General features: G+C 39.6%; 1 protein-coding gene across 2 annotated transcripts in view; it reads left to right on the forward strand.

The window, feature by feature from the left end:
* GABRB3 (gamma-aminobutyric acid type A receptor subunit beta3) overlaps positions 1 to 19,156 on the forward strand; it is a 195,507-nt gene extending 176,351 nt beyond the window's left edge. For both annotated transcript variants that reach the window (XM_069769984.1, XM_069769985.1), the window contains 2 exons: positions 4,057 to 4,301; positions 15,146 to 19,156. In XM_069769984.1, coding sequence (XP_069626085.1) covers positions 4,057 to 4,301; positions 15,146 to 15,496 — 596 coding nt within the window. In that variant the 3' untranslated portion in view covers positions 15,497 to 19,156. The remainder of the gene's footprint in view (positions 1 to 4,056; positions 4,302 to 15,145) is intronic.
* The last annotated feature ends 941 nt before the right edge of the window (positions 19,157 to 20,097 follow it).

Below are 20,097 nucleotides of genomic sequence, written 5' to 3' on the forward strand. Positions count from 1 at the left end.
GCTCCAAGCCTCCTCCTGAGGTCCTAGCTGCTTTAACTGACAGTGGCAGGAACAGATGTCAAGAACCATGTGCTCGTTGAGAGTGCAGGGGAATGTCAGCTACAGACCATGACATCCCAGCTCACCCTCAGAATGCACGGTATGCTAAGTGCATTTTTATCACAGCTTAAAGTGCCGTTTACCTCATGGCAGAAAAACATGCATTTGGCACAGATTAGTAATCCAAGTCTAAGACCTTTTCAGATCAAAGTATCCTTTAAATAAGGGAAAGTGGCTCACAGGATATATTTCATCTATTACAGAAGCATACTCAGGGATAGCTAGAGACAAGGAATATTAAATGGATCCCTAAATAATCGTTATGTCTACTGCCGCCTCTCATTTCATCCCAAATCCTGTCTTCAACCCTGTGCTTCCCAATAGCACATGCCTTCTTTCCCAAAACTTGACACTAAGCCTATGCTGTATAACTTCCTACTACATTCTCTTCTCTTCTTAAAACAGGAACATATTCCCTAGTTCCCTTATTTTTCTGATAGGTACCACAGCAAACTGTGAGTCCAACCCATGACCATGAGATTCCCCATCTCTGTACCACCTACCTCCCAAGATCCCACATAGCAAGGCAGGCTGGCCAGATACACCTATACATTTGTGCAACATAGTATTGCATCCTAGCATCTGAACTTGGATAATTGAAGATATTGTAGATTAACTGCAGTTACTGTACAGTAATTCTACAGATACTGTGGATTAGCTGGTGCATATGGGCATGACAGAATCTGGCATTACCACTCAGCAGCTAGTGCATGTTCAGCAGGTTGCAGCTAAGTAGTAACTTAATGGGAGGTGGGACATAGACTCCAAACAGCTCTGGAGCTGTTGAGCTCTGGATCACAAATGAACTACTGGATACCAAAGATCCACCCTGGAGACATTATGACTGAGTGAGGGGAGAACTTCAAACATCTAGTCTCTAGATTTTACATGCCTGCCAGGACTGCAGAGAACAGATGGTTAGACAGAAGTTACCAAACCCAGTGACATTCCATGCCCTTCTGTAATGAGTTCACACAGTTTTTCCTTGTTTAAGAAACAGGACTGTCTCATGTGGCCTGTTTCTCTGTAGCACAAGTTCAAGTACCATACTGTGATAACACAAATATTAGAACAAAAGTTGGAGACTACATTCAAGGCAAGCTCAGGAGCCCAGATGTTCTATTTCTGATTGATAGAAAGTCCTTTTGAAAGGATGAAAATCCATGTAATATGTTCTTCTGAGAAAACAATTAGTGCCTTGGTGATTATGTCTATGATGTTTGTATAATAAAGTTCAGTACCATAGGTCTAATCTTATGTTCCTTTGTATAGCCCTTCTTATGAGTCTGAAGCTGATATGAAATGGTATCAAAGTTTAAAGGCAATATAGCATCTTTGGACACATGTAACTGGCTCTGAAAAGCTCAGTACAGAGGAGGGTAAGGCCTGCTGGCCTGGGTATTTGTTAGAGGAAGGATTCCCTGTGCAATTCTTAGGGACGTGGAGACAAGCTTTTACTCACCCCCTGCAGGAAGCCTGTGTTCTCTGCAAGAGCCTGATTCTAGTTCATTCACTTCCATGTTTTGCTCCTGTCCCTGGTCCCTTGCTGCACACACTGTCTGTGCTCCAGCCTGCAGTGAACCAAGTAGTTGCCTCAATAGAGAAACCCAGGCAAAGGCCAGCTCATTCCAGAGACTGTGTGCTCTGAACAGTGCAGATGATAGAAGCTGATACAGGGCTGATCTCAAGAGAAATATTCAAAACTACCAATTCTGCTCAAAACTGAGTTTTTGCTAGCTAGCCCTAGAAGTTCCTAAATTTGGTCTTTTGAGCGAGGAGAAAAATAATTTCAGGAGTTGTCATTCTTGGGAAGGGTTGTAGTCACAAGATTTTCCTATTTTTATATGATAGGTGAGTGTCAGCTGCTTCCCCTCCAGTTGTGCTTTAAAATAAATTACTGATCTTCAGAAGGACATTTGCCTGCAGAGTGTCAGAATCTCCCAGGGGATGTATTTCCTTTTGGTTAGTGAGAGCCACCTTTCTATTCAGTGTGCTTCATCTTCTGGATCACCAAGAGAGCCACCAAAGTCTTCCTGTGTGGCCTTTATGGATTTAGCTCTGGAATCTAGATTACAGCCTGGGAACAGGCACCAAAATTGTGGGCATCATAACCCCGACTGGGCAGGCTTCTAAGTCCCTTGTTGACCTAGGCTTTGGTAAGCATCTGTGGGATGCTAGTGAGATGCCTAGGGTGTGTTAAAAGGAATCTGTGGGATTTCTGATACAAAAATCAATTTGATCTTAGGTAACTTGTGGAATCCCTTATGGAAGCAGCAGCAGGTAATCCTACAAAAAAACCAAGCTAGTTCAGGCTAGAGAAATCCCTTGGGCTGCAAACGTATGATAGTGTTTGATGCAGTCCTCCACCCTTCTCACCCCTGCTCTTGTGCTGGCATGGAGGTTTTCTAGAGACTTTGTTGAAGTTTCTTTAGGTAAAAATCATGTGTCAGCTATACTCCTCATTTTACTACAGAGGTGAGTGAGTTATACCCAATATAGTTTTTAAATAAGCTTGTGCTGTGTGTGTCTCCACTGTATTTCAAGCCATGGAAAATCTGACATCAGCACACGCTTGTTTCACAGTTTGGAGGAAAAGCACTGAAAACTGCATGACGCCGACCTACTAAATATACAAAATACCTGTTACAGAACCTCATAGGCTACTACTACAGTTCCCTGGAGTGACACTGTTTACACCGACAGCTTGATTTTGAGTTATATTGTCTTTATTTCTGTCTCTTCAGGTAAAAGAAGCTGTGCTTTATAATATGGCAGCAATTTTCTTTCATCCTTTATTTTTGTTCTGCCTGCATTTTAGTGACTACTTACAAACTGATGGTATAATTATGGAATCAGAGAAAATAGTAATGGAGGGGACCTATGAGAATGGCTTGCCTCTTTTACCAATGTAGACTTATTCCACAAATCAGTGTTTTCAGCCACCTGTGATTTGCAATTCCCATAAAATTTCCAGCAGAGATACAGACCCTGCAGTTTATTGTGAATTCAAGCAGACTGACAATAAACTTTCTTTTCTTACCACCTTTTCAAAACAGTGCTCTGTGATACATTTTCAGGTGCTATGTCCACACTTAGGTAAATAAATGAGGTTTTGACATACCTTATAGATTTTCTAGGTACTTTATTAGTGTCCAGTTGATCACTATAAAAATGCTGCTCTCGCTCCTTTGCCTTTTCTTTCCACAAATGCACATACCTGCTCTGGCATGGTTTGCCTCTCATTGCTCATCTCGCTTCTTTCTCTGTAAAAATTAGACTACTACTCTAACCTAGTCATCTCAAATCCCTCTTCTATATTGTCCTTTCCTGAAATAGGTGTCTAAAATAGATGGGATGAACTACTCTAGAAAGGTGCTTGTCTCTCTCCATCTGCTACTGGGGGGCCCTAGAGGACTAACTTCAACCAACTGCTTAACTCTTAGAAATTTTAAAACTGCATGAGAGGAATCTTTCACAATCCATTCAAACACTCTGCCTTAATATGTGCACATGGTTTTATCTATCCAGACCCCTAATTAGTTTTGTTACTTTTTAAAAACGTCTTTCCTTTGTGTTGAGCAGCACCATGCTGGAAGGGCACACCTTCTGATGCTTGGCAGACTATTTGTCTTCCTGTTGCAGATCACTTTGGTCTTCATGGAAGAGATCCTCAGTACAGCTACACTGGCTTACATGAAGCTACGTTAACGCACGGCAGTGGTGCCAGGCCCCCTTGTTAGCTCTTCCCCCGATCATATGAAGGAAATACTGTAACGGAATAATAATGCATGACACTTTAATTTTGCTTTCATTTGCAGTGATGTCACCTGCGAAATATCTTTCACAAATTTTTAAGCTTCTTCATACTGACAAGGCAAATTTGCCGAAAACAAAAGTAAAATTGAAACATGGTATGCTTGGAGTTGTAAGATATATGCTCTTTTTTTCTTTGTGTAGGAATTACAACTGTGCTGACTATGACAACAATCAACACTCATCTGCGAGAGACTTTGCCTAAAATTCCATATGTTAAAGCCATTGACATGTATCTCATGGGCTGCTTTGTATTTGTCTTCTTGGCCTTACTTGAATACGCCTTTGTCAATTACATTTTCTTCGGAAAAGGCCCTCAAAGGCAGAAGAAGCTTGCAGAAAAAACAGCAAAGGCAAACAATGATCGCTCAAAGTTTGAAGGCAACCGGGTAGGATTCTTTAATTTATATATAGTCTCTCTTTTCTTTTATTACAAAAACTAACTGTATGAAATAAACAAAAAAAGCTTCAGTAAAAACATCACTAACCACATCTTTTTATGGACAAACTTTGGCATTTTTATATTCAAGAACCTACACGGAAGAATATATTTAGGCATACAGAAATCGAAATGAGTATGATCTGTATGACAAGTAACTGTAAGAAGAAGAAAACAATGGGAGTGCACCTAGCTTGAAAATAAAGGCTCAGATCTACAAAGACATTTATTTGTGTAAATCAAATACAATTCAACTCTGATTTTAAGGACCTAAGGGAATCCAGGATCTAGGCATACTTTTTCTCACTTCAGTTAGAAAAGACCCATTTAGAATGGGAGAGCACAGATAAAGGATTAGTTCTGCCATGCTAATTAATTGGCCAGCATAGCTGAACCGCTGTGTGTGGCATCGTCATCTGCTGCTGTTTAAGACCAGCATAAAATTATGATTCCTAGAGAAACTTTCAGATTGATTTCTGAAGCACAGTATTGGCATGGTCTGTGCTGATTACACTCCAGCCTATTTTCTTGCCCAGACTATTTTCTTGCTTCATCCAATGAATACACTTTTTTTTTTTCCCTTTGGAAGAAAAATTCAAGGTACTCAACACTATATGATGTTAGCAAGCCGAGTCAGTTTGAATAGAACATCTTTTTTGACTAAAATACTCCCAGTGAGGCTTCATTCAGTTTTGTTAGGTAAGACTGTTTTTTCTATCAGCTATAAATTAGAATAGTTCATAGTGACAAAACTACTACCTGTTTATTAAGTACCAGTATCATAAAAGTAATTACAAGTTGTATTTTTTATCCTAATAATCTGTCTGCTATAGTAAATGTAATGCAGAACTACACCTAATTATCGACACTCATATCTGTGAAATAATTTTTGAACCAATAAACTCATTTTTGTCCACTATATTATGAAACCAAATTCTCATTGCAGTTGGCAGCACTGCTTAGTACTAAGCTAGCAGCAAGAATGAATTCCCTTCTGTGGAAAAATAAATAGTTATAATAATAAAAAAAGCAGATGGGGAAAAATAGAGTATTACAACTGAAAGTAATGAGAAGATTTTAGCTGCAAGCACGTGATGCAGATGTATGCACTAAGGTTCAGTTCTCCCAATAGAAACCATCTGGTGAATCTCATCCATTTAAATGATTTACATAATTCAGTACAAGTCTTGCTAATGGGCCCAATAGCACCCCATGCCTGACTGTTCTTCTATCTTGAGATCAGTTGGTCTATATTGTCAAAAGAAGCATATGAACCTTAACTAATGAACATGAGGGATTTTCACACCCAGATCATGTCATTTTTAAATCCCAGATCTGAGCATACCATACATCAACCCTTTTTTTTTTTTTTTTTCTCACTTTTGACTTACAACCTTTTCTTTCCGGACCATCCTAAGCAAATACTGTGGACTTTTCTGAATTTTCTGCTGGTTTAATAGCAGCCATGCATGAATGAAATTGGGATACAAATTCAACACACCAGAACTGAAAGAAGAATGTGTTGCTTTGTCCCTTGTAGTCCCAGCTGTGAAAGGGAACTCTGTATGCTTTGTAGAACACATATACTCACACTAACTGTGAATATTTGCTGTTCAAATGATCTAGGATAAATAATGAGATACGGTTCCATTCTCTGTGGAAAACATTTTGTCTCCAGGCCTCAGCTGGTGAAGTCAACAGAGCTTTGTTGCAGTCACTGGATTCAGTGCCTTCAGAGAAGCAGTGCCAGCATACAACAGGAAAAGACGGGGACATTAGCTAGAGCTGATCAGAAATCTTCCTTTGAAACAAAGCATAGACAGAAAATGCAGATTCAGTGGATGTAGGATGTCAAATCTGAATTTCTGATTTGAAAAACACTGGCAAATGCAAAGCAGAGGGAATTGCTTAGAGCAGGTAAGAGGTCCCAGTGCTTTCAGGATGAGCAGCTTAGAGAAAATCCATCTAGCAGATCTACTTTGGACAAAGTTTACCAGGGCTCCCAGACATCATAGCCCTGAAGAAGGAAAATGGTTTCTGTGGTTCTGGATTGTACCATTGTACCATGCTGTACAGGCATACATGGACGTAGCAGGACAGGTGGTCATGCCAGACTTTTTTAACATACTTCCCATGGAAGACAGTACCTGAAAGCTCTGCAGCCTTGGGTCTGACCTCTTCAAGGGCAGTAAAGAGGCATTAACTTCCAGCCTGTTCTTTGGTGGCTCTTGAAGATCATTGAGTCTGATGGAAATAGCAGCTGCTTGGCATTTGCTTGCTTCTTGCTTTAGAGTTGGGACTCAGGGGCTGGATGTCCTGGGAGAAGCTCACAGACTGGAGGGCATACTGCACAGTAAGGAAGGCTCAGAGCCACAGATGAAGACTACCTTGGCCAAGTTCATGGAAATAATTGGGGGGTTTTATTTTGGTGAGGCTTCAGGCTTCCATGGAGTGTATTTCCATTCAGAAAGGGAAGGTTTCTAATCCTGGGAGATATTTCAGATCTCACATGATTTGGGGCTGAGCAACATTTTTAAAGAATGGGAGAGTGCCTAAAAACAGGCAGCCCCCTTTGCAGTTATCACCACTATTTGATGACTGTCAAAATGTACACTGTGCTGGAAAGGAGACTGAAAACAGTTCAGATATAAAACTGGAAGAAGGCACTATTTTTAGTTTGTCTCTAAGACTACCATTTTGGGTTGATTTGTGTTGCTGTTTTGTTTTAGTAATTGAATTTGCTTGTATATGAACTGTGTGCATGAGCTCCCCATCATTGATTTAGAGTGCTAGCTCAGAGCACTAGGGAAAAAAAAAACACCAAGAAACAAACCCAAATAATTAAATAAACATTAGTCCATTTATTGTCCACATCAGATGCTGTAACTTGTGGGTGTAGTGGCAGAATGACTGTGGGCTGTATCGGGTCCAGCCTGAGTCAGTGCTCAGACAGGAGGGGCTGCGGCACTGTGGAAATCGCTTGTTTGCATTGGGAGGCAGCACTAGCAGAGCAGAGACAGCACAACATATTGCCTGGCATTCAGGCCCTGAGTTTGAGTGTTGCTCTTATGGTGCCCAAGACTGGGAGTGCTGCTGAGGCAGTGTCTGTCTCTCAGGCAAAGGGAACTAGAGGAGGATGATGGAAAATGCCACATTAGTTTCACTCAGTAGTGTTATAGCCGATGGAAAGCAGTAGAACCGGTATGGACACTGGTATTGTAGTTCATTTTTTACACATCGGAGAACCGAAGTCTGGTGTGCAAGCTAGCAGGCTTGGTTATAAACACTCTTATATCAGCAAAAGGGCTTTTCATGCTTTCCTAGTCTAATTTAATTGTAGACTGGAAGAATTTTAATAACAAAAATGTTCTAGGCCACAAAATCCACAGATGTGGGGATGTCTGTGTTTTATTTGATAATTGCTTTGCAAAGCAGCCACTGTTCATGCTCAGTAACTCTGCTTCCTAATGCATTTGCATTGTCTTGCATCAGAGGTTACGGGTTTGAAAAGCCAACGCTGGCACAGCCATCTCCATGTTCATGCTGCTGCTGTGGACATGCCTCTCAAATGCCGAGCTTTTAAGCACTTCTCTCTGAGTTGTTCCTGATAAGCTGCCACTGAGGCTTCCTGGATTGAGGAGGGCTCCACCAGCTGCTGCTGCTGAGCTGCCTGTTGGCTTCACTGCTCCCATTATGGCTTTCTGTCCAGCTCTGCCCGTGTATTAAAGCCAACAAACCCAATAGCTCCAGGCATAAGGGAAAGAAGAGCCCTTGTAGCATGGAAACAGCACAGACAGTGTCCTCACGTTGCAGAGGTGACGAAGAAAAGTCGTGGGGAGAGGAAAACTGCCCTGTATTCTCCCGTGTAGCACTGCTGAAGGTGTCATGACGACTGAGGCATATCTGACTAAACTGAATCTCTGGAAATGGTTTCAGAAGATTCAGAACTGGTGATGAGATGAAACCCGAGCAAGCCTTTACGAATGACTCATCTGTGGATCAGCAGCTGACTACAAAGAAAATTTCACACTTAGCCAGCTCTTCTTTTGACTGCTTTTGCATCACATTTTATTTCAGATAATGCACTGTAAATAGTATTCCTTGCTGAACTTTGCCAGCCTATCCCAGTAAACCATAGTTACTGGAGACAAACGTAGGATGCTCCTTTTTTGTGTATAACCAATTTTCGTACATGTACCAGTTTTGGATTTAAAACTCTTTTGAAAACCTTGATACACTGCTTCATATATGAAGACAAGGCTCTAGGATAAAGAACTGAACCTTGATTTTTCATAAAATATTTCTTCTGCCTATGGTATCAGTGCCTAAATTAAAGTCCTCTGTTTGTGGAAAGACTGTCAGAAAAGAATAGGTGGCCTGTAAAACGTTTTCCCTTGAAAATTGATCACCATCGTTATGCATCAATTCTGTTTCTCCTGTTTGCATTGGCACTTTCAGTTTTGCTACATGAATTGTTTCTTTTAAATAAGGCTCAGATATAGCCTAATTTACAACTAAATCAGCATGAGAGAGCTTTAAGGCAATCCTGTTCTCACTTGTTCTCTCTTGTGGTAGAGGCTACTAGCATAATCAGTTGGTGAGCATGTGTTTTGGACATTGCTCCTTCTGGGCCAATCCACAGAGGTTATGATTTGTTACGGTCCCCTGCTAAAACTATTACTTCTTAGTTCAAGCTGTGGCAATTTACGTTTTCAGTTTGGTGGCACCAAAAGTTCAGCCCCAGGGTGTCAATCAGGAGGGTAAGTATCACACAAGCTTATTCAAGCTTCAACCCCCTGTGGCTGTCAGACATGTGGGAAGAGCTTCCTTTGTACAAAAATAATGCATAACCCTTTATAAAAAGGCCCTTCTCGTCAGGCAGTCCCTGCATGTTTTTTTAGCTCTGGAGATTCCTGGTTCAAACCCCTGCTGTCAGCCAAGGCAGCAGCTTCCCACCAGGCATTGCTGAGAATAGAGGCTCAGGCCACTTACATGTACTTAGCACTTTTAAAGAATTGTTAATCGTAGCAGCCCTTGTCACAAGTGGGATTTTATTCTGAGAATGAATATCTTGGCTGCTGTGGCAGAATTATCACTCAGTTTAAATTGGGAAATATGAGAATAGCAAAGCTGGCAGTGTTCTCCTATGCATCTTCATCTTTCCTGGATACTTTCTTCAGTGCTGTTTTGAACAGTGGGATATTTCTGAAAAATGACTCTGATGAGTAGGTGCCAAGTTTTGAAAAATATCTGTCAAGGGTGATGAGCACAGTTCTTGTGGGAAGAACTCTCATCCTGTAGCACTTAGGATAGGGACATGCAGTGTGCACTGGGAGACTCATACGTGTACTAATTTTGTTCTGCAGCCACTTTGCACAAGTATGAATGGCGCAAATCCGGAGACAGTAAGGAGGATTGTACGTGCATTCCATAGTATAGCCCAGAGACTGTAAGAATCCAGACAATGTGAAATACAGGGCAAGGGAGGACCTTACATTTATTTCCTTTTCTTCTTCTGTTCAAATACATCAAGGTTTATTGTCAAACTCCATTCTTACTTGGTAGACAGTGACATTAATATGAAAGTTCCTAATTATTTTTCTTCTTCATACTTTCCTTGTTTTTCAAGATCTCTCCATCCTTCCAGTTCTGCTGGCTACCCTGGGCTCATCTGCTAGGCTTATATAACATAATTCCCTCTTTCATTTTTTTGTGCTTATTAATTAATATAAAATATTTAAATGGTAGTGAGAGATGTATCAACTTTTAGGCTCAGCGAGAACACTCAACAATACCATTTTTGTTGTGCTTGCAGTTTTAAATTATTTTAAAAATATCCAAGGCATAACGTGGTCAATGAATTTTGCACAGATAACACTTAGGGCCTGATCGTATACTGTTCTACATGTTGGAAAGCCATTTATACATAAGTAAAGAAGATGAAGACTGCTACCAGGTAGTTTACCCCTTGCAAAACCATAAAGGCTTGCACCAGGGCAGATCAGGTGAGAATCAGGTAGCTGGAGTCTAGATTACAATTTCCACCAAAAATAATTCCCATTTTCTTATAAGTTTAAGGGGAGATCTATTTTGTGGCATGATGTACTTGAATAGTAATTTTGATGTAAAATAATGCAAGACTAACTACAGAGACAGCTTCTCATGCTGTTGTTTAAACCCGCTATTTGCATTTATATTGCTTCATATAATGGAAAGTGTTTACATGGTATTTAAAAATTTGGGATTGATGAACTCCTAAACATACCTATGGGGTTTGAGCAAAATGCTTCCTCTTTTTCTTTTTGTGTAGTTGAGTTAAAGGCTTATGAAGAAAAAGAGATTTCATTATGAAGTACTCCTTAAAATTTATGGAATATTAAACAGAAACTAAATGAACCTGAAATAATTCAGACACTACCTAATAGTAAATCAAACCTCATGGTAGTTTCCCGACCCTAGTAAAATTTTTTTCAAACTGGCATTAAAGCTGAAGTTTTCCAAGAATCTTGATTGGAGAAAGGTATTCAATAGCAGCTCTTGTATTTCATTTCTTTAAAAATATAATACCTAACATCTAAAATGAGCTGGTATCTTGTTTAGAATTAAGAAGTAGATTCAGGACTTTCCATGTGTAAAAGGGTGTTGAAGTTTCATACCTACAACATACATTTCAAGTTGAGCCCATTGGTGATGTGGTGCTCCTCCAAGAGCAAGGACCAGAGGTTCTTTGTGAAGCCTTATCTTAATTCTCCTCTTTCTGGCTTCAGTTAGGTAAGTTATGGTCATTTTTGTGTAATGACATTAGGCTGCTAGAATCTTTGGATTTTTTATTTGTACTGTAATATGTCTAGTTCAGAAATGGTGAACCTTCAAATGTGAATCTGGTTTTCCATGTATAAAAGGTCTCACAGCATTTCATGCTTCTCAGCCTCCAAATGGAGTTATGTGAGATTCAATCATTTCACCCCAGTGTAGGAGCTGTAGTTATTCAGAGGTGGGAGGGATGGGGTTTGATTAAAATTGATTCTGAAATAAGAGCATCAGTTTTGCATGTTTGGATCCATGCTGATTCAGCAGGGAATTAATTAATGATTTGGTACTCAGGTGTTTCCATGTGCTTTGATGAGCTCACTGGGAAACACTCCATGGAAACAGTCAGCCCTGGTTTGTGTTGAGGAGAAGATGGGGGCACCAGCAGTGGAGAACGCAGTGGGGAAACGGGAATGAATGGTTTCAGGTGGAGCCACAGTGGGCAGGAGACTATTAGAAGCATGAAGGCACAGGGCTGGCAGAGAAGGCAAAAAAGAGAATTATGTAGGTTAAAGAAGGATGGTAAGGAGTGAGGGGAAATTGGCCAAATCCACAGTGCAATCTCTCCAATTGCTAAGAAGGTTCAACAGCAAAGCCTGGCGTTAACATTTGGGGGGGGGGGGGGGCAGGATTTCCAGTGCACAGAAAGTGACATTTTTGAGTCAGGTGATAAAATTATATTCTAAGGTTCATAAGGAGTAAAACTAAAGTTTTATTAAAGACATTGGCCTTGTTCATCATGTGTAGCCATGACTGTAATCCATTCAGCTGCTTTTCTTAATCTGTATCTCTACCCGGGATAACATTTTCCCTGGAGCCACTGAGCAACACTCATGGAGGAATTTGCCTTACCTGTATATTCAGGCAAACATGAGTTGACTTGCACAGGATACCCTGCCATTATTGGTTTTCTTCTTTATTCATTGAAAGCTTGTGTACATTTGTCAAAGTCATTTAAATTGTTGCTTAAATCATTCAGAAGTCATGCTTATGTGCAAACACTTTTTAACATGTTGCGTGCATTAAATATTCATATTTCACAACATCACCTTAAGATTGTCACAAAGCATTAGCATATGTTGTTCTAATGTTGTTGAGGGCTTAGGTGGTTTATCCAAAACCTCTGAAGGAATCAATACAATTTGCAGGAAAAGCAGGAATAGATCTCAAGATTATCTGTGGACCAGAAGCCTGATTTCAGTTTCTGTAGACCCCTTCTTCTCTCCATCTCCTCCTTCCTTGTATTTGATATGCAAGTCTGTTGCTCTATTAACAAAGAGATGCATTTCAAAATGTTTCCAAATATGTTTCATCTGACATTTTGAGAAAATATATCCTGTCATGCAACTTCATAGGACACAATGGTATCTTCAGACAAAGCATTTACACAAACTTTGCAACTTTCTTGACCACCTTTCTAGTTTGATTTATAGATGCAGTGATGAGCGGCAAAAAGTGGCAACATCATTGGCAGATCAGAGGCAGAAGCCACATTAGAGTGGCACATAAGGTTGGCAGATAAGGTGAAGAAGGCAATGCAGTGCAATGAAATAAGTGGAATAAAATTAATTCCTTGGGCAGGAGAAGCCTGAATACATAGGTGTACCCTCCAGAATACAAGCTTTCAGCCGACACCTCACTTACTTACAAAAATCCAGGCTCGTATAGAAGGACAAAGTACCCATGGATGGGCTAATGTCTGTATCTATGCAGGTGACAGACAGAATCAGGAGAGATCAGGAAGCCCTGAGGGAAAGAGCCGCTGACATCTGTGGTGGTGGAAGGAAAGGGAGTAGAGACCTGCAAGGGAAAGGCAATGCTGTCAGAGTGGAGCCCAGCAAAATGGTCTCTGCTGGGGCATTTTTAGTAAGGTGAAGGACATTTCTCAAAGCCTGGGAGGAGATGGGAAAGGAGATGACATGTGACACCGTGGGGGCCTGGATGAGAGATTTAGTTTTAAGCTTCCTAAGGAGAATGCAGATTGCGGAGATATTTTGCACAATGGTGTTACAAATCCTGATCATAATTTGTACTCTCTGTGAAAAAAAAACAGAGAAAACTGAATCAGTTCTTTTCAGAGACCACCGTAAGTAGTGATGATATCCATGGCTGTATTTTACAGCTGTGTGTATTCACTGGTTACAGATACTGCTCAACAGTGTGAACGCGTTTCTACAAACCTCAAGCTCATACTTTTGTACCCAATGGGTTTTTGCCATGGGGAAAATAAATTCTTCTTAATCACCACTGAGGATTCTCCACCCCATTATTTTGGTTAACATTGTTTATTTTTATTTATGGGCACTCATCAGCGTAATGTGCTGTTGCCTACAACAGCAGGATTTGCTGGATACCTTAGGATATTTTTTTCTACTTCCCTGCATGTCATTCATAGCATTTTGTATTCTTTTTCCATTTGCAAGCAGCTTGGCAAAGCATTACTGATATACTATTATAATTGTTTTCACTGAGAAAAGATAAGCTGTAGCATCAATAATTGATGAAAGAAGTATCCATTTTACAGAATTTTAACAAGATTGAAAAAAGCTAAATGCATACGGACAGATACATAGCTACGCATACTTTTAATGCATCACACAAAGCTTGCAAAGGACGTGGTATAGATGACTGTACAAACTTCAAAAGGCCATGGCAATGTGTGTTTTCTCAACCACTTTTAAACATATGCTTCTAGGATGAGATGTTCAACTGCTGCACAGTTAAGACAGCTAGATCATATGGCAGGTTAGAGAAATGTATTAATTGCAAGATGAATTGTGGATGAATAAATTGTATACATAAAACTGGAAATTATCCTGTATGCCATGATTCACTATCTATTTCTGACATGGCGAGCTGAGTTCACTTCAACAGTCACAGATGTGTTAACTGGCTGAAAATACCCAGCACAGAGCATTTATTTTACCTTCAGCCATCATTTTCCTTTCCCAAAAATTGACAGGAAAGTTGGAGCTGATCCCTGCATCAGCTGTGTTCTCTGCCCATCCTCCAGCATGCAAGAACATGGGACACAAGGGGATGTGGTGCCCCACCACAGAAGCTACCAAATACTGACTAAGACAGCATTGTTCGGGAGCTTCTCGTCAGTGCCACTCATGGGAACTGGAAGTTTTTCTGGATTGAAGGAGCCGAACCCAACTCTGTGCTGCTCCTCCTCTGTCACTGCTCAGGGGGACTGGAGAGGCTGGCCCAGACTAAGTGACCCTTCCTCTTAATTACTGAAAATGGCGTTGCATTGCTCACCTGTGCTCAACACTGTGCTCACTGCCTCTTGGCTATGGAGGTGGAAGAGTGCCACTTATTTCCTCAGTTCAGCGGCCTTCTTCCATGTCTAAGTTCATTGGTCTTGAGATGACTTACCCAGGTGGAAAAGCTCTGCAGTTAAGCATTGCCATGACTGGAAAACTGTGCAAATGACTTTGGAAGAAGAAGTTTAAGAGAAAAGTTTTAAATAAGCTCTGTGATTGCAAAGTGCAAATTGTTCAGCGGGTCAGAAATATTCTTGTAATTTTAGCAACTTTCAAAGGCGCTTTTTTTATCTGGCTTTAAATTCCAGATAGAAAAAGGTTAGTCCAGTTTAATTGAAGTTCCTACTATAGTAGAGAGAGAATCCATCTCTTACCCACTCTCCCCATTGCCAGCAATGCAGAGATTTCACTGAACTACAGCACGTTTTAAAATGCAGCTGGTTTAGAGGGAGGGGAAAATGATTGGTTTTGCCAAATATGCTTTTGTACTGGGTTTTGGTAGTATGATGACAACCCTGTTTGTAAAAGTATTTAAGTACTTGCCTAATTTTAAGCAGATGAGTATTGCCATTTTTTTCTAAGATTATCACATGCTTAAAATGAATACATGCTTTCTTAAAATATGTATGGGTTTGGAAATTTAAATTACACCCACATTCTGCTGATAAATGTCAAGTCTTTTGAAACAATTTCTATTTCTATATTTGCCCCCTAGGTGGACACCCATGGAAACATTCTGCTAACATCGCTTGAAATTCACAATGAGGTGGCAAGCAATGAGGTTACCACCAGCGTTACGGATGCCCGAAATTCAACGATATCCTTTGACAACTCAGGAATCCAGTACAGAAAACAAAGCTCACATCGCGAAAGCCTTGGAAGGCGTTCGTCAGAAAGAACAGGCTCCCACAGCAAGAGAGGCCATTTACGAAGAAGGTCTTCGCAACTGAAAATAAAAATCCCTGATCTAACAGATGTGAATGCCATCGACAGATGGTCAAGAATGGTGTTTCCATTCACATTTTCTCTTTTCAACTTAATTTACTGGCTATACTATGTTAACTGAGTGACTGAACTTTTTTAAAGGACTTCAATTATAACAAGTGAAGTACTACTTGCCTGCAGAGTTTATATATATATTTATATATAAAAATATATATATATGAACTTTTACTACGTAGACCATACTCATGTATGTGTGAATACATGTAGCAAAGAATTGTGTGTACTTAAAAGCACATACTGCAAAGCAAAAGTATATGTATGCACACACACATGTACACATTCGTTCTGAGGTTATGGACACTTTAACATAGAAGGCACTTCAGAGGAACTTTTTAAATCAAAAGGCAGGTGTCATCAAAACAACGAGCCTTGAGAAAGTAAGTGTTGTGTATTATCACTACAAAACTTTGATTGTCATAGAAATTTTCAAACAGCTGTAATCGTGTATAAAGTCAGTATTTAGTAACATTGTTTGTAAATGCTGCCATACACACTAATCATAAAGCAGTAGAGTTACACTGGTAAGTTTAAAATAAGTCATTTATATTGCAGATCCATCAACTATGATTTCATCAAGCCAAATTTATTTTTCTTTGCTAAAATTTCTTGAGTTTATATATTTCATTATACAATTTTTCCCAGTCCTTAATGGGCATAATTTTTAATGATCTCTTGCTTTCTCTTCTGCAGTAAGCAAGCTGATCATGGGAGTGTTGCTCTAGGTCTTTGGAGACATATACATGTTCATAATATTTCAAACAAGCATTTTAAGTGTCCATCAACAGTGAAATGAAACTTTTGTAAGTACTGTAAATGCACAGCACGATTTCCTTCCCTTGGACTGGCTCCCGCTGCCATGTCATTTTGAAAGAGAACAGCACATTTTTAGTATAATTTAGCTGAAAATTCAACTACTGTCAATGTGTTCTACATCTGCTGTAGATGTAAAGATTGTTATTCCAGTGAAAGCATAGAAGATGTCTCAGGTTATTTGCTACTTTGACATGAAACCACCTAGCTGTAGCCTTTTTTAAACATGCATTCACATTATTTAACATTCCTATAACATTGTATGTTAATGTAAAATATATTTGCATAATATGCATATAAGTATATTTTCTCAATATTTTTCTTCCCTGTGCTTGCTATCGTGACTGAATGCTATGTCATATTTTTTGTTTCTGTGATGTTTCAACTTTTTATTCTCTAGAATTGAGCAAATAGAGCACTTCCGATTCTTTGATTCAGTAATGGAGCATTTTCATATTTTATTTATATACTGAACATATATACATGTACACTTATCAAGCTAGTGTGCTGCCGTCACAGATCACAAGAGATAGCAAATGGTATGTTTTGTTTCAGCATTACCTATGTTCTAACATATCCTTCATGCAAATGTAACCACTTTGGTTTTCATCCCAATTCATTGCCTCACTGGGATTCCAACTGTTTTCAGTCTAGTAGATTGTAGTCGTCAAGGTATGCCAATTTCAGATCTGTAAACTTAATTTGTTGTTTATCAGAACTAAACCTTTCTAAAGAAAAGAAGATATATTTTTTGTAAACTGTATTTCTATCATGTACATTCTCAAATAACAACAAATACAGTAGCATAAATAGATCTAAAAAAAAAAGAATTCAGGCTTAGCCCTGCCAGTTCTCTGCATGTAGAATTCCTCTGGACATTGATGGGAATTTTTGGCAGAAGGAGAGCTTTGAATGCTAGTTAGAGATGTCTATGGGAGAAAAATGTGTGGATATGCATCTACCAAAAACAACAAAAAGGGATGAAACTGAAAAGGCTGCCTTGGCTCTGTAATGACCTGTGTTCTCGCTAGTACTTGATTTATCTGTGCGTAGAGCAATGATACTTGTGTTGCTGCTGTGTATGGTCTGTTACTGTTCCCACCCCTGACTATTTGCAGCTGAACTGTGAAACTTTGCTCTGGGCTGAAATTCAGCATAGATGACCCTGGGTTGCAAAGTCTGTGTTGCAATCCCATCCTCGGGGCTGCTCCTTGAACAGGAGTGGGCTTCACACAGTTGCCTTGCAGCAAAGCTGCAATGCGATCCCCAGCTGGTAGCGTTCACCGTAACCTCAGCTGATGGTGTGTGCAGGATAAGCTCCGCAGTCCTGCTGCATCCTTGGCAGTGGTGCAAAGTGGCTGTAACTGCAGTTTTTAAGCACTGTATCTGCAGACAACTGTACAGTATGAAGAGCCTCAAAGGAACCCGTATAGCTGGAGCAGAAAAACCTGGGTTTTAAAAGCTCCTCAGTATTAGCTTCCATTGGTAAACCACAGTGTATTATGAGCTCTCTAATATCTCTTCAAACTGTGAAGGGATTATAGAGCACATTGTCATCATTATAATCAAAGTAACTAAACAATTAACACCCTCTCAAAGTACATAGTTGGTAGAATTGTTGAAAAGCCCTCCCAAGTTTTTATCCTAATAACAAAATATAATTAAACAAAAAAAATTGATTTTAATAAAACTTAAAAATGGTAGTCTTTGCTTTAGAAAAATTACACTAATGAAATGATCTTCGAGCAAGTCTTTCAGTAAGTGCCCTAAAGAACTACCCTGAAAAATGGGATGCAAGAAGAGAGTGGTCCCACCCCCATGATTTAATCACAGTTCTCTCTTTTCTTCAAGCCCCAGTCCTAGAAATCGTGTGGTCAGGCAGAGATCTTCCAACAACAAGAAGAGACTTTTTAGTTGTGATAGACATGTGTACTCCAAATCCCACTGAAATCAGTTCTGCAGTGGCTTCAGCCAAGGTTTCCAAGCTGACCGAAAATTACTGTCTGGCCAGAGCAAAGAGGTGATGTGCATTTTCGAGACCCCACATGGTCAAGAGAACTGAGTCTCTGAGGACCCTCCCTCTCTTACCTTTTGCGCAAATGGAGGGCAGTGTGTTACTGCAGCCCCGTTCATGAAATTGTACTCTCCACCTTGCCTGTCATTGCAAACAGTGGGCAGTTGCACGATTCAGCTTTTTCATGAGATTTCATATTCATCAGTCTAGTTGAGTTCCATGGGGCAGAAGGAGCCTGAACCTTGAACAGATACAAGTCTTGGTTTGACTTGAAAAAAGCCAAGAAAAATCTCACTTCAGGATAACACTTCATGTTTAATATGCATTTTTGTGCCTTTTTTTGCCAATTCCCTTCCTCCGGTCCCAGCACCACTTCTTACACACAGACACACACACACATAACCATGTGTTAAGAACAGTGTTTGCCTTGACCTCCCATTTTCTGGCTCTTGTCCCTGTATGCTAGCTGCAGTGTGTGATTTTAACCATAGATGGCTTTAAGACTAAAAATCGTGATTTCAACCAAATTGCACCAGAGTAATGTATTTCATAGCTAATTAACTCCTTTCTAACTCAACACTACTATAAATAACATTTACACATCATTTGTTTGTAAAAGGCATTAAAAAAAAAAGAAAACTGGAACTATCTTGTGTTATAGCCCAAAGGGGCAATAAACAGTAGAAATATTATGGTGGTTTAACTCTAAGTTGGTTTCATCCCATTGTAAAGATAAACTAAAACCCAGTCTTTTTTGCTTAAGGCACATCTATGTATTTTTGGTATTCTTCAGCAGTGAAAAAAAAAAAAAGAATAGTAAAATGGAATGATGAAGAGATGCTTTATGAAAATATTGATGAATGAATATTCATTTATTAAAAAGGATTTAAAGATAAATTGCTTATTTTTTTTCTGGAGATGGAGTGAGTGTGATGACTGTGTGTTTGGCTAAATTTTAATGTTTAATTACGTGTCAAATATCCTGTAATGGTTAGCCTTAGACTATTTTAAAGAAAAAAAACCAAACATGAAAGCATTTTCTTATTGACACACAAGTAGCAAAAGGGATTCTTAAGCATTAAACTACTATATTTCCTAGTGTTTTCTATGGTAGATTAAGGAAGAGGGAAAAACTACGTCCGCTGACTTAGCATGATTCTTAATGGCAAACCAGCCTCTCTTCAAGCTGGGGCATTGCCAGTTAAGAGCAGAAAGTTTGTCCTGTGCTTTATATGAAAACTCTGCCTGCCCAGGAGGCAGAAAAGCTTTTGATACCAAAACAAGACGGTGTCCTGTTTATTTGTTTCATTAATCAAGTCATAAATATTTCAAAACCAAACCAAAAAAACTTTCTCCAGCTATGCTAATTGTATCAGGAATGCTAATTGTGTTCATTACACTTTTTATTGCTTAGTAAGTTATTTTAGAGGAGTCAGGATACGGACTGATTCCAAGAGGGGTTTTAAAAGTCATTTTGACAGCAGTCCACCAACCCCTTCCCCCAAAACCAAAAAAATACCCTGAAGATTTGGAAAGCAGACTGTCCTTAAACCCAGTTGCCACGCTTTGCATTGCAACAAGCTGTCACACGCTTGCTTAAATCATTAGTAGCTAATGAGATGTGTCACAACTTTTAGGAGTAGATAGAATATTCAGTACCGTAGATGTGATTGCAAGGTCTCTGAAGTCTACAGAAAGGCTCCCTGTGATTTCAGCACGTTTCTGCTCACTTTCAGCAACGCTTCCCGGATTGTAACATCTATTATCTATTTATTCCATTCCAGTCCCTACTGTACAGTAGGAAAAATTAATGATGTACCAAGCTTAGTTTTGTGATT

The sequence above is a fragment of the Haliaeetus albicilla genome, chromosome 25 (assembly GCF_947461875.1).
Source record: "Haliaeetus albicilla chromosome 25, bHalAlb1.1, whole genome shotgun sequence".
Classification (NCBI taxonomy): domain Eukaryota; kingdom Metazoa; phylum Chordata; class Aves; order Accipitriformes; family Accipitridae; genus Haliaeetus; species Haliaeetus albicilla.